This window comes from Pundamilia nyererei, unplaced genomic scaffold (assembly GCF_000239375.1).
Source record: "Pundamilia nyererei isolate P.nyererei 1_Seehausen unplaced genomic scaffold, PunNye1.0 scaffold00227, whole genome shotgun sequence".
NCBI lineage: Eukaryota > Metazoa > Chordata > Actinopteri > Cichliformes > Cichlidae > Pundamilia > Pundamilia nyererei.
The window spans coordinates 147,219-158,937 of record NW_005187628.1 but is presented as its reverse complement, the minus strand read 5'-3'; the positions used below and the strand labels follow the sequence as shown (position 1 = coordinate 158,937).

Here is an 11,719-nt window from a genome sequence, read left to right as displayed (position 1 = left end):
CACACACACCTCCTTCACAGAGTTAAAAACTGGCAGGCCAAGGTGGGTCTTGCCACCCTTGCCAGGGGAAACTCCTCCAACTAACTGGGAGCCATAGTCGAGAGACTGCTGACTGTGAAACGTCCCCTACAAGTGAAGAGGAAGAGAGCGCAATCAGTTTGTGTACACATGTGTAATGAAATGGGTACAGCCACTTCTACGGCACCAACATTGAGATATCATTGCAGACAGAGTGGAAGTAGGAAATATGATGCCATCCAAGATTAATCACCGGTGCTGCTGAGAAAAAGGATAAATACAGAAACTAGGCTGGATTCTAGCAGGGGGTGAAGGCACCGGTAAATATATTCAATGAGAAGGAATCTAAATGATCTTGACAAATGAGTAATGATGTAAGCTAAGTTTAATCTCCTAGCAGAACATTTGAAAAACAAATCAAAAGCAGCGTTGGATAGTCGCCAGCGCCGAGTGTGAAATATCTCCCAAGAAAGTTAGTTTACAAAATATTTCACACACTGTCACTTCCATGTGGGCCATGGAGAACATGTCGTGCTGCACTGCCAAGGTTTGTGCATTTTATTCTAGACACGCAGGAAGGCGATTCACCACTTTGCTTCAACCCTGCCCATAGAAACGCGTAAAATATGATAATCTCAGACATCCTAGCTCAAGCATCGGGTTAAGCATAGTTAAATCTCAAGAGTATACACATTATGATGCACTAATACTTGATCTGCAAACACAAATGGGCTGTTTATAACAGTCTGTGAATGCTGTAACTTTAGTAAGACACTTTTAACTTCCACACCTACACGTAAACAGAACATTTAGAATATTTCACATGATCAAACTACAGTTTCAATAAAGAGCTGAAAGCAACTGGCAAACAATATATGTGCCGTACACATGCTTTAAGACTTACTTCAATGAACAGGATACAGCCGCAGTAACACTAAGGGATCACAATGCATTTTGTAGATCTGTGAAAGAATAATTTAACTGAACCTCAGTTGCACCTTCGCAGAAAATGAGCTCATGAATTCAGACCGAACTGATTTTCTGCTGAACGAATCCTATCTGCGTGCAGTCAGTTAATTATCACTCGAGAGGCTGAAACAATGTAGATGGAGCAGCACAGACCGTAACTACAAGCGCAAATAAATGACCTTAATGTAAAAATTATAACCAGCCTATTAAGAGGAATTAGAAGCTATGAATCAGCATTTTCCCGCCCATTTGTAATATAGTTCTTCACCCTGCTAACTTTGCTGTTTTTGCCGGTCATTATTATCGCAAATGTTGGTACAATAATTTTGAAAAATGACTTGCTTATCAAGCCAGGAAGACACGGCAATGTGCACTCAATAGCACTTGCTTCATTTCTCATCCTTTTCTAATTACCCAGAGTGTTCACTAGAACTATATTTAACAACCTTTTATTATGTTGAAGAGAAAATGGAAGATGAAAAATGAAATGTGAGGAAGGACGCGGGGCGGGGGGAATATAAATCTGTGAAGTCCACGTTTCTGGCTTGTTGAACACACTTGCCAAGAAGATTGTAATTCTCCTTCACTGCCACTTTTCAAAGCAAATCACATAAGGTTTTTCATGCACGGAGAAAATAATAAATGAATCAAAGGCTCAACAATCTGCCAAGCAGAGTTAAGCTTGGTTAAAACCATGATAAAGGGTAGTTGTTGGGGGGAGGGGGGAGGGGGGGAGACAAGTCAAATTAAAAATGAAAATTATTTTCTATTTAAGAATAAGCTGGAAAAATTAAAGGATCAAACTTGATTTATAAGGCTGAAACAAATCCACAAAATCCACAGCAAACAGCAGAATCACAGCAGTATCAAGTGTTCCAGCATTTACACAAACTTCGCATCAGGGACTTTTTACCAAACACTTTTACATTTTTCTAACTTTAACTATTTAAATTATTACAGTGCCGCAAAGCCTTGAGCCAACCCTTATTTCTTTGTACTTTACTTCAAAGGAGCCAGGCTTTCTTGTATTTTTAAGGTGCTCTTGAACAATACTTCTCTGAGCTTTTTGAAGGTCTTTCAAAGCTGTTCTTTGGACACTGAATGTTTTTTCACTCATTTATAGCCCAGTTCTTGACACTGACCTATGAACAAAGCTCAAGGGACAAACCAGCGTTGTGTTTACATAGCATTGAAAAAAAAAGGTTTTTAAAAAACTGTTTTAAATTGTAGTGATGGCAAAGCTTAAAGCTCTACAGCATATGAAGAGTATCGGAAAGTGGATGTAAAAAATCCAGGAAAGACATGCACCAGCCCTTCAGCTGATCCTCAACTGATCACTGATGCCTCATCAGAAATAGACTCGCTGGAAGTCATGTCCCACAGGTACACAAGAATTGGATTGAAAGTCAAATGTAAAAGAGTCCTATGGAGTGATGAATCCACGTGTGAAATTTTTGGTTTAAGGCAGGTGCAGGCTGTGTCATGGTTTGGGGCTGCATTTCAGCCAGTGGTGTTGGAAATCTTGCCAACAATTCATAAGTGTTGTACTTATGAACACAGGAAAATCCTCAGAGTCTGGACCTTAACTCTATTAAGAACAGAACAAAAAGCAGTTAACATCAGAAGGTCATTCAAAACAGCTTTGAATAACCTTCGAGAAGCCTGGAGAACTATTCCTGATTATTCCCTGAATGTTTGCACATGTTTTAATAAAGCTCTGCACTTACTTTCCGTTTTCCCAACAAAACAAAACAAAATGACCAGCAGACCAAGGCTTTTGCACAGTACAGTATTTGATTCCATTTTAAACCTTTTAAACAACTTTCAAATTGTTAGTGAAATTATGATTCTCTGTTTTGACATGAGTATGTGCCCTGAGAGAATAGAGTAAGGACTATGTGTGGGTTGTTAAGGAGTAATAAAGGATTCTGCTCTCCTTGGGACAATGCAGGAGCTTTTCTTCATCTTAGCTAAGGTTTTAATGCTAAAAGGTCTGAGACAAATCTCTAAGACACAACAGACTTATTAGGCTGTAAACATAAAATTAACTTGAACTACACTGACAAAACTTGTGCCATTAAAACAAAACTGAATTTAGGCAGAAATAAAGAATGAGATTTTTACAGCTGATGGAGATGCACTTTTAAAATGTCCTTCTGGTAATCTTACTCATACAGAAAGTCTTTGACATACAAAAATGAGGAATTGTGTGTGCAGTAAGGAAAACCTGAGATTTCACAACAAGATTGCAGTAACTTAAACTGATGTGAAGCAAAAACAACGAGAAGTTTTCAGTCCAAACCTGCTTCCCCGTGAAACCTTGGCAGATGACCTTCGTGTTCTTGTCGATGTACAGGTTCTTTCTTGTGCCTGTGTAGCAGTGTCTGACTCCACTGTGCTGCACTAATGGACGGGGGAAAAAGGGAACAACAGAGTTTTTTGTTATTTGTGAGAACTTAACATAGAGGCAAGACTACACATTAAACCTGTTTTGTTCAAAGGAGACATGTTTTGCAACAAGTAAACTGCAGTTTCTCTCAAATCTGAACAGATCCTAAACCACTCTTCTCACAGTGGACAGCAAAGTGTTTAATCAAATATTTACCTTTCCGGGGAACCCTAAGCTCCACACTGTTTTTGGCAACAATCTTTTACCCTCCAACTATCCTTCAAAGTTGCTGAGCAACATTCAAAACTTTCTTTTAAGACTTACAGAGATATGTTTTACAGAAAATGTTACCAAAAAACCCCCCCACTCAATTTTTAAGACTTCTGTTCAGTTTTATGATAATTTTCGTTAACCTACGGAGGCATTACAAGTTAGTTAGTGTTTGGTGTAACAATATGTCTCCAGCAGCTGCAGGTCGCGATTCAGTTGAAGAACTTTAATCAAGGTTTATGCATGCTGCGAGGCATCTGATAAGACAAAGACTGTAGGTATTACATAATCTCACCTAACAGGTAAAATGAGAAATATGCTGCACTACTCACAACATGGCTATGAGACACTTTTACTACTATACTACTGCATTAATGTCAAAAGACTATGTAGTTAAACTCCCCTCACAGCAGAAAATTACCATGGAAATCAATAAAGAATCAAATATAAGAAGAACTGATAGTGACATTGACGACATTAATATAAATTAAAGCTCATCAGTCTCCAAGTAGCAAATGGGTAGCTAGGTGTTTCATATTTTACAATTCACATCTAACTGCAAGAAAAAGAACAATGGATTTCCTCATTGTGCGTACACACAGTTCGAAATGCGTTTTCTATACAAATATTAATTATATTAAAACTGCATCTGTCTGACTAATAACAATTATTATTTCAGTTCTTGCAGTTCCTTCAATGTCATGTGAGACTCGAGCTTGTCTTGTGGTGATCCTTTCTTCCCTCTTACTCACTTTGTGAAGCTACTATTCAAAAATAAAGGTGCAGCCTATTTACTAAGATGACACTGCCAAAATAAATAATATGACACCGCGATCTCTACAGGCTAAAACAAATAAACTCACAGGCTTCTTTTGCCGAAAACACTGTCCTGTAGCCCAAATGCCCCCAAATCATTCCTGTTTTTCTTTTTCAGTTCAGCCCTAACGCGTGTTTGTGACTGGGCTAATATTAACCAGCAGTCTGACTAACTGAACTTTGGCCCGCTTTCAAACCTCCCACAAGACACAATTTATCAGTGAGATAAGCAAAGTTCATCTTAGCTAAAGTCTCAAGAAAGGCGTACTAAATTAAAGTTATGTCGCTCTCTAAAATCTAACGCAAACTTATTTTTGCATTTTTTTAACTGTCAGAAAGTAACATGCAAATAAACTGCCTCAAAAAGTTCATTTAGCTGCTTTCAGTTACTGCTCGATAACATGGGCTGATGAACCTGCTGTCACACACAGACGTTGTCGTTCACAAGACATGCAAGGTCAAAGATCAACGATCAACAATTAACACTTGTCCGGAAGCAGGCTGGTAGGTGCTTAAAGTTAGCCTTACGCTAAATAAAATCTAAGGTCCTGCTAACTGTCAGTGAGTTTTCCCTGCATTCCTCTACGGTCTCCAGACTAACGTGGCTAACTAACGTGTAAGCCCCCTGACAGCCAACCCACAGGAGCCTTGCTAGCCGGTGCAAAACTATACGTGCCTGCAAAGCTAATGTAGAGCACACAGACGGTAAGTATACGTGTGATACCGAAAGCAAACTGTCAAACAATTTGTATGACTAAACTATTGTTTGCTACAATACTTACAAAGCAGCCTAGCAAACAATCTGCTGTGAGACATCTTCGGTCATTCACCAATGACACTGGAGACTGAGGACCTCTCACACGGATCTTAGTTGACCATAAATATCCCGGTGGAATCGAGAGTTTTAAAGAAAACCACTATAACAAGTCGTTAATTTGCACTGGATTTATAATTGTCAGTATTAACTTAAAGAAATTACTATTATTTATTTTTAGTAAGCGGTGAGCTTGACAGTTGCTACACAAACACCGGGGTTAAAAAAAAACAGGCGAAAAGTAGGATACTTGAACCCACAATGAACTATGGGTAATGAAGTTCTGACACAGTACTTGAAAGACAGCACCAGTGCCATAATGGCACTAGAGGGCGCATAGATCATGTTGATGTGGATAATGCCGCTGAATGTCACTTTACAGGACCCTGAGCCAGAAATAAATATTGTATATTGTGTTTAAGATGTTTGTTTCTTGACCTTGGAACAGCAGTAATTTGAAAGGGTTCTAGTTCACCAAGGTCCTGGCAGTCTTAGGAGCTTGAAAATAGGGCAACTGAACTTATTTAAGTTTGTTGAAGAAGTTTTGCCTCTCATCCAAGAGGCTTCTTCAGTTATAAAACCAAAAGGTGGAGAGTGCTGGGTATTTAAACTCTAGTGGGGATTGTCTCTTAGGAGGTGGTCGTTGACCCACTATTAATCATGTGTGTAAACACATGAGCCAAGGTATGAAAAAAGGCGTGGATCATTACTAACAGTAACAGTAATGATTCAGGTGAAACCATCGTTTTTGGAGTCCATATTTCGAAACACATTGAGGCGATTGATGTTTGAACTAGCACAATATAAATACATCTGAGGCTTTAGGATATTTTTAACTGCAGGACACAGGTAGGACACACACACAGATTATTGACATTTTGTGAGATTTTATTTGTTTATCACAGGTACAGTAAAACAAAGGTATTTAAACTTTTATATAGTAAAATGATACATAACAGTGAATATTACCGATACATCCAGAATACAATGCACAGCTGTAATCAACAAAACCAGACCACCTTAAATATATATAAAAAAATATTAATATTAAACAGCCGTTAAATAATCTACAGACATCTTCAGCTATTAAAACTGCCGAGGTTTTCTTTCTTTGGAAATCCCGTTCTAAAGCAAAGATAATGTGTACTGTTGCAGACTTACGTGTAACTCCTACTAAGAAAAAGGAGCTTATCCTACGTGAGTTTACCATGATTGGTGGGTTTCTAAAAATGAAGGCAGGTTTCTTTAAATTTTGAATTCACTGTGAAATGACAGTGCTCTTATAACTGCTGCTAATTTACAGTTCCACAAGTGTGAAACACGAAAAAAACACTTTAAAAAGGGGGGAACTACTTAGGCTTAGGGGGTGGACCGCGACAGTTACTAAATGCGTGCAATAATTTTGATGGTATCAGATTAAAAAATAGACTTCAGACTATAGTGCTTCTGTGCTGACTCTCTGACGAACACACACACACACACACACCTTTTTTTTAGAAAGTGCACATGAAATTGCAGAAGAAACCATCCTCACGCAAAATTCAAGTTGTCCAATCGTAGACGACCAGGTCCTCGGACGCTGATTGGTCTGACGCCACCGTCACGTGTCATCGTTACGTGTATTCACAAAGACGTCTACGCTTCTTCTCGGTTCTTTCTACTTTTCATCAGAAGGGGCTTACGTACCGGCAAAAAACTGCGCTTAGTAATGAACGCCGTGACATAAACGAAGCTCAGGAACTATCCAAGTCAAACACAAAAGCTCCTCAACCGAGCAATTCACAATGGTTTTAGAGACGATAGCAAAAATAATAAAAGTCCAGCTTCCAGCCTACCTCAAGAGGCTACCGCTGCCGGAGACCATCGGCGGATTTGCGAGGTTAACAGGTAATTAGCAGCTGCTGTGTTGAACTTCAGACAGTCCTGGGGTGATGAGTAGTAAACTCGTGGGAGACAAGAGTTTTTTTACTCTAGCTAGCTGCTTCTTCAAACGCTGCTTTAGTGGTGTCGTGAAGAGCAGTCCTACAAAAACAGGGATTATGTCCCAGAGTGCTTCTTTGAGTCATGAAACAGCTAAGCGTAAATCTTTTGTGCTTGTCTGTGTGTGTGTCAAAGACAAAGTAATGACCTTAAGGTCGTGCTTGTTGGTTGTTTGCGTCTGTTTGAATGTGCAAACACCCATGATAATAACCACGAATTCGTTATAACTTTACAATCATTGTCTTTTTGTAAGTGAAGTCCTGTGAATGGTGTGATGCTAATTGCTAATTACCTGCATATCGCTTGTGTAAAAACGATTTTTCTTAATTGTCCTGCTCATTCGAGCACTGGCCAAACTGTACTTTTGTGAAAAGCAAGTTTTAAACACATTTGTTTTATTTTGCACCATATGATCATCTGGTGGCGCTCCTGCAGAAGTTTTTAAATTATTTTGAATAAATCATACAAATGCGTCTGAGACTCTCTCGGGGCCCGTTTTGCATACTAACCTACTACCTTGTGGTCCCAGCTGCGCTGACTCTTTCACACTGTTCTGTGAACTCTTAACATCACACGTAGTATCTGCTGAACCAGTTTAACTGAGAACCGAAATGCTGAACTTTGGCAAGTCTTGCGCAGTTTAAATATAGGAACGGAAGAAGTAAACCAGGGCTTCATGAAGTCAATTCAAAACTTGATCTTTTGAGCCAGCATAGATCATTGAAAAGTTTTGGATTTGTGGATGAGGACGTTTAAAGCAAGGCATGTGTAGTTATAATACTCCTGAGTCTGCCTGAAGGAAGCATGTGCAGTTGATACTCTTTGTAGTATCATGATAGCTTGACCACAACACAATGAAAGGCACACAGTGTCACATGCACCCTTTGGTAATGGCATTTACATCACTAGCTAACCCTTGTGGAGAAAGTAAAACATTAATATAATGCCCATCTGAGAAGGCCTTCAACCAAAACCAACACTCTTCTTTTGGGAGATGGCGTTGGTTAATACTCACTGACAGGCTTAATATTAGTGGTTTTAAGTTAAAGCCTAGTTATGAAGGCCCTGCTAACTGTCAGTTTGTCCTAAGCAGCAAAGTGGGTCAGTTCATATTAGATGACGGTGCATAGCCATTCTCCCACATGCAAAGACATCCCTTTTGAACTGCGTACAATTTGTTAAAAGGATTAAGGATTAGAAATGTCCCATTAGGCATCAGAATCCTTTTAACCCGCATAAAGGTATTATCAAAAGCTGGGGTCTGACACAGTGCTAATAGTGAAATTACACAGCTGTCTTTAATCCCGATTGTGTCTTCACCATGTATGGTGGAGCATAAGGCGGGTTTTCCCAGAGCACTTTTAAGGTCTCGGTGTGGCATTTCCCCTGGTAGCTGTTGGTGTGATATGACACTCGAGTTGGATCGAGTGTAATAATACATTAGTAATGCAGATCAGACACAAGCTATACAAGAAATGTGGATCCGAGAATCCACATTTTGATCCACATTTTTAGCGTGCATAAATCACTAAGATTTCTCTTATGCATTATTTATGCAAAATTATGCTTATAACTCCATACTGGTACTCAGGTTGTTGCACTCTGCTTATCGTGTTGTTTTATTACTTGTTATTTTTTTTTCGTTAAACAAACCTATTCATTGATTACTTTTTAAAAACATTTGTTTGTTTTTTGTTTTTTTTCATTATTCTGTCTCTTCGCTCCGGGACCATGTGTACATAATTTTGTTCCACCTCATGTTAACATGTGATGCAAATGACAATAAAGCTCCTTGAATAAATTGCATATATGAGGCTTGACTGGCTCACTAATGAGTTCATCAGAATGAGGAAGAGTGTACGGAAATGCACAAAGCACTGTTGAAGATGTGTTTTTGTCACACTTGACAGACAGTGTGAAATTTAGTTGAGGTCAGTTGATTAATATAACCCCAAATCACAATAGTAGTATAATTGTGTAGTATGTCGTAAAGACCCCATAATGAAAGAAAGAAACCCAGACAATCACCCCTCCCCTCTCCACGAGCAAGCACTTGGTGATGGTGGGAAGGAGAAACCCTCTAAACAGGAAGAAACCCCCAGCAGAACCAGAAACACACTTGAAACGGTAGTGATAGAGTAAAAACGTTTCTTATGTATACATTGCATATGAGTACTAGTACTGGCTCATCAACATATATGATACATTTCCTGTCAGTTGGTTTCATCTCTAATCTGAATGGCCAGTAGTAAATGCCAGTTTTAGGACCATAGAATCCAGTTCAACATTGTATGCGTGTTTTTCTTCTTTAGCTAATGTGTGTATGTTGTTTATGCTATAATATCTATAGTGTCTGAGTGGCTCCGGTTGCTTCCTCTTCTGGGCATCTTGGCTTTGCTCGGTTATCTCACCATTCGTCCCTTTCTGCCTAAGAAGAAAAAGCAGAGGGACAGCCTGATCAATCTGAAGATCCAGAAAGAGAACCCAAAAGTGGTCAATGAGATAGACATTGAGGACCTGAACAGCGCAAATGTGTGTTACTGTCGCTGCTGGCGTTCCAAAACTGTAAGTCTGTTAGTATTTTCTGAAGTATACTGTTAGTAAATCTAAATATTGTTCACACAGACTGCAGGATACATTTCTGTCTTATCCACATTATTATTATTATTATTATTATTATTATTGCTTGTGATTTATTGATAAACCCCTCTAGTTAAGCTGGGACAAGTGTTTGGGCATTTTACATCTTGCTGATCAGTTAATATTGTTTCCTGTTTTAGTTTCCTGTATGCGACAAGTCACACTTAAAGCACAACGAGCTGACTGGAGACAACGTGGGACCGCTCATACTTAAAAAGAAGATACTATAATCGACCACTGATCGGATTTTTTTCTCTAAACAGTTTTTCTTGCTCTTGTCTTGGTGTTATATTTACTTAAAAATAGAAACCACACTCTGTTTGAAAGCTACATTTGGGATACTTTAATGATAGTTTGCAATAAGGGAAGTTTTTAAAAAATAAAAAAAGAGTAACTTCGTTTTTGTGTGGGCCTTTTTGTTCATTGTTCATTGTTGTTTAACAGAGGAGCAGTTTTATTTGACTGGGACCACTTTGAGGGGGAAACTTGAAACATAACTGCATAATTGCAGTGACTTTATGATGCATTTATCTAATGTGAGGCCATCATGCGAGAGGTTTTGCAGATAAATGTCTGTTTAAATGGAGTCCTCAAAACTAGTCTGACCTTCCTTCATTTTGGATGATATTGGACAGCTTTTTTTTCCTTCTCTTTTTTCTTTAATTCCTTTATTTTGATTGCTTCAGATATGTGTGCCAAATACTAACATTTCCATACTTAATGGATGTGACATATTTTAAGTTATTGTGTGTATGGGAAGCTACTTATTCTTTAAATCTGTTCTACTCATAGCCTTTAAATGTTGAGTTTTACATTTTGTATTCTGTTCTGTTGCCTTAATACATTTCAAGCCACACAAGTAATTTCAAGATAAATCGTGTTTCACTAAACTTTCAAGGTTTGAAAATGTCTGTTTCCTTTGGCTTTTGTCATATCTGTATGAAGTTGTCTTGGAAAATTTTCTTCATTAATGACTATCAATAACAAATCTGCATTTTGTTTGTTTGTTTTTTACAGTATAACTGTTCATGAGCTTTGCAAGATAATGGTGTGAATTTATTCATGCTAGATGTAGAAATAAAGAGAATTTTGGCATCTTTAATGTTTGTTAAATTAATGAGATGTGTCTGCTTGTCACCTTTGGAAATAAAAGGTCTGTAAGGTTGTACTTAGAGAATGCTTTTTTTTTTTTTTTTTTTTGCGGTTTTGTTTTTCTTTTTTTTATATATATATAATTTTTTTTAAAGTCAGTTTTTCAGGCAATGGTGGTAATGGAAGGGAGCTACAAGAGTGTGTGACTTTTCAGAGGTGGACTTCATGCCAGTCCAACAAACATTGAGCTGTTAGTATTCAGAACAAGTCTTTTTATTGGCACTAGAAGGTTGAAGTTACCATAGTCAAAAATGATGTAGAAAAACCATCAGATTCACTAGACAACTGATAATTTTGGCGTTTTGGAAGCATAAATGTTGTTGGATCACCATTGATCTTCTCATATCATGAATGTCTACTAATTTTACAGCAGTCTAGTAGAGGCATTTGTTCCAGGCCCACACTGATGGCCTTACCCACAGATCCTCACTAGAAGCGCACCGCTAGTGTGACCAGAAAGGAAACTGCTCACACAACATTTTTGAATAATTTAAGCTTTTACTGCAGCAATGTTAAAGATGGACAATAAATTTACTTTTACATAGTATTTGGGTAAAATGGAAAAAAAAATTCATAAATAGCTGCTATTATGAAATCTTTTAAGTGAGGTCATATAAATTAAAGCAAAAGACATTTCATGTTACACCAGATACATTCTGCAATTTAAAAAA

The 11,719-nt window shown here is 38.1% G+C and overlaps 2 protein-coding genes across 2 annotated transcripts in view; one reads left to right on the top strand and one right to left on the bottom strand.

Moving 5' to 3' along the window:
• The window catches only part of suclg1 (succinate-CoA ligase GDP/ADP-forming subunit alph), a 21,600-nt gene extending 16,256 nt beyond the window's left edge, over positions 1–5,344 (bottom strand). Inside the window, exons 1-3 of the mRNA XM_005748707.1 lie at positions 5,245–5,344; positions 3,290–3,390; positions 10–126 (exon numbers count right to left, since the gene is read on the bottom strand). Coding sequence (XP_005748764.1) covers positions 10–126; positions 3,290–3,390; positions 5,245–5,278 — 252 coding nt within the window. The 5' untranslated portion in view covers positions 5,279–5,344. The remainder of the gene's footprint in view (positions 1–9; positions 127–3,289; positions 3,391–5,244) is intronic.
• Positions 5,345–6,895: 1,551 nt separating this feature from the next.
• On the top strand, positions 6,896–11,054 carry cisd2 (CDGSH iron sulfur domain 2). The gene is made up of 3 exons (XM_005748699.1): positions 6,896–7,163; positions 9,607–9,821; positions 10,037–11,054. The coding sequence occupies exons 1-3, from the start codon at positions 7,061–7,063 to the stop codon at positions 10,124–10,126; spliced, it is 408 nt and encodes a 135-aa protein (XP_005748756.1). The 5' UTR covers positions 6,896–7,060; the 3' UTR covers positions 10,127–11,054.
• Positions 11,055–11,719: the final 665 nt, after the last annotated feature.

What these genes read in the sequence shown, in the direction of transcription:
- cisd2 (XM_005748699.1), top strand. Translation starts at nt 7,061, where the DNA reads ATGGTTTTAGAGACGATAGCAAAAATAATAAAAGTCCAGCTTCCAGCC. An exon ending in CGGATTTGCGAGGTTAACAG is followed by an intron (nt 7,164 to 9,606) that starts GTAATTAGCAGC and finishes TAATATCTATAG; the next exon opens with TGTCTGAGTGGCTCCGGTTG. An exon ending in GCTGCTGGCGTTCCAAAACT is followed by an intron (nt 9,822 to 10,036) that starts GTAAGTCTGTTA and finishes TTCCTGTTTTAG; the next exon opens with TTTCCTGTATGCGACAAGTC.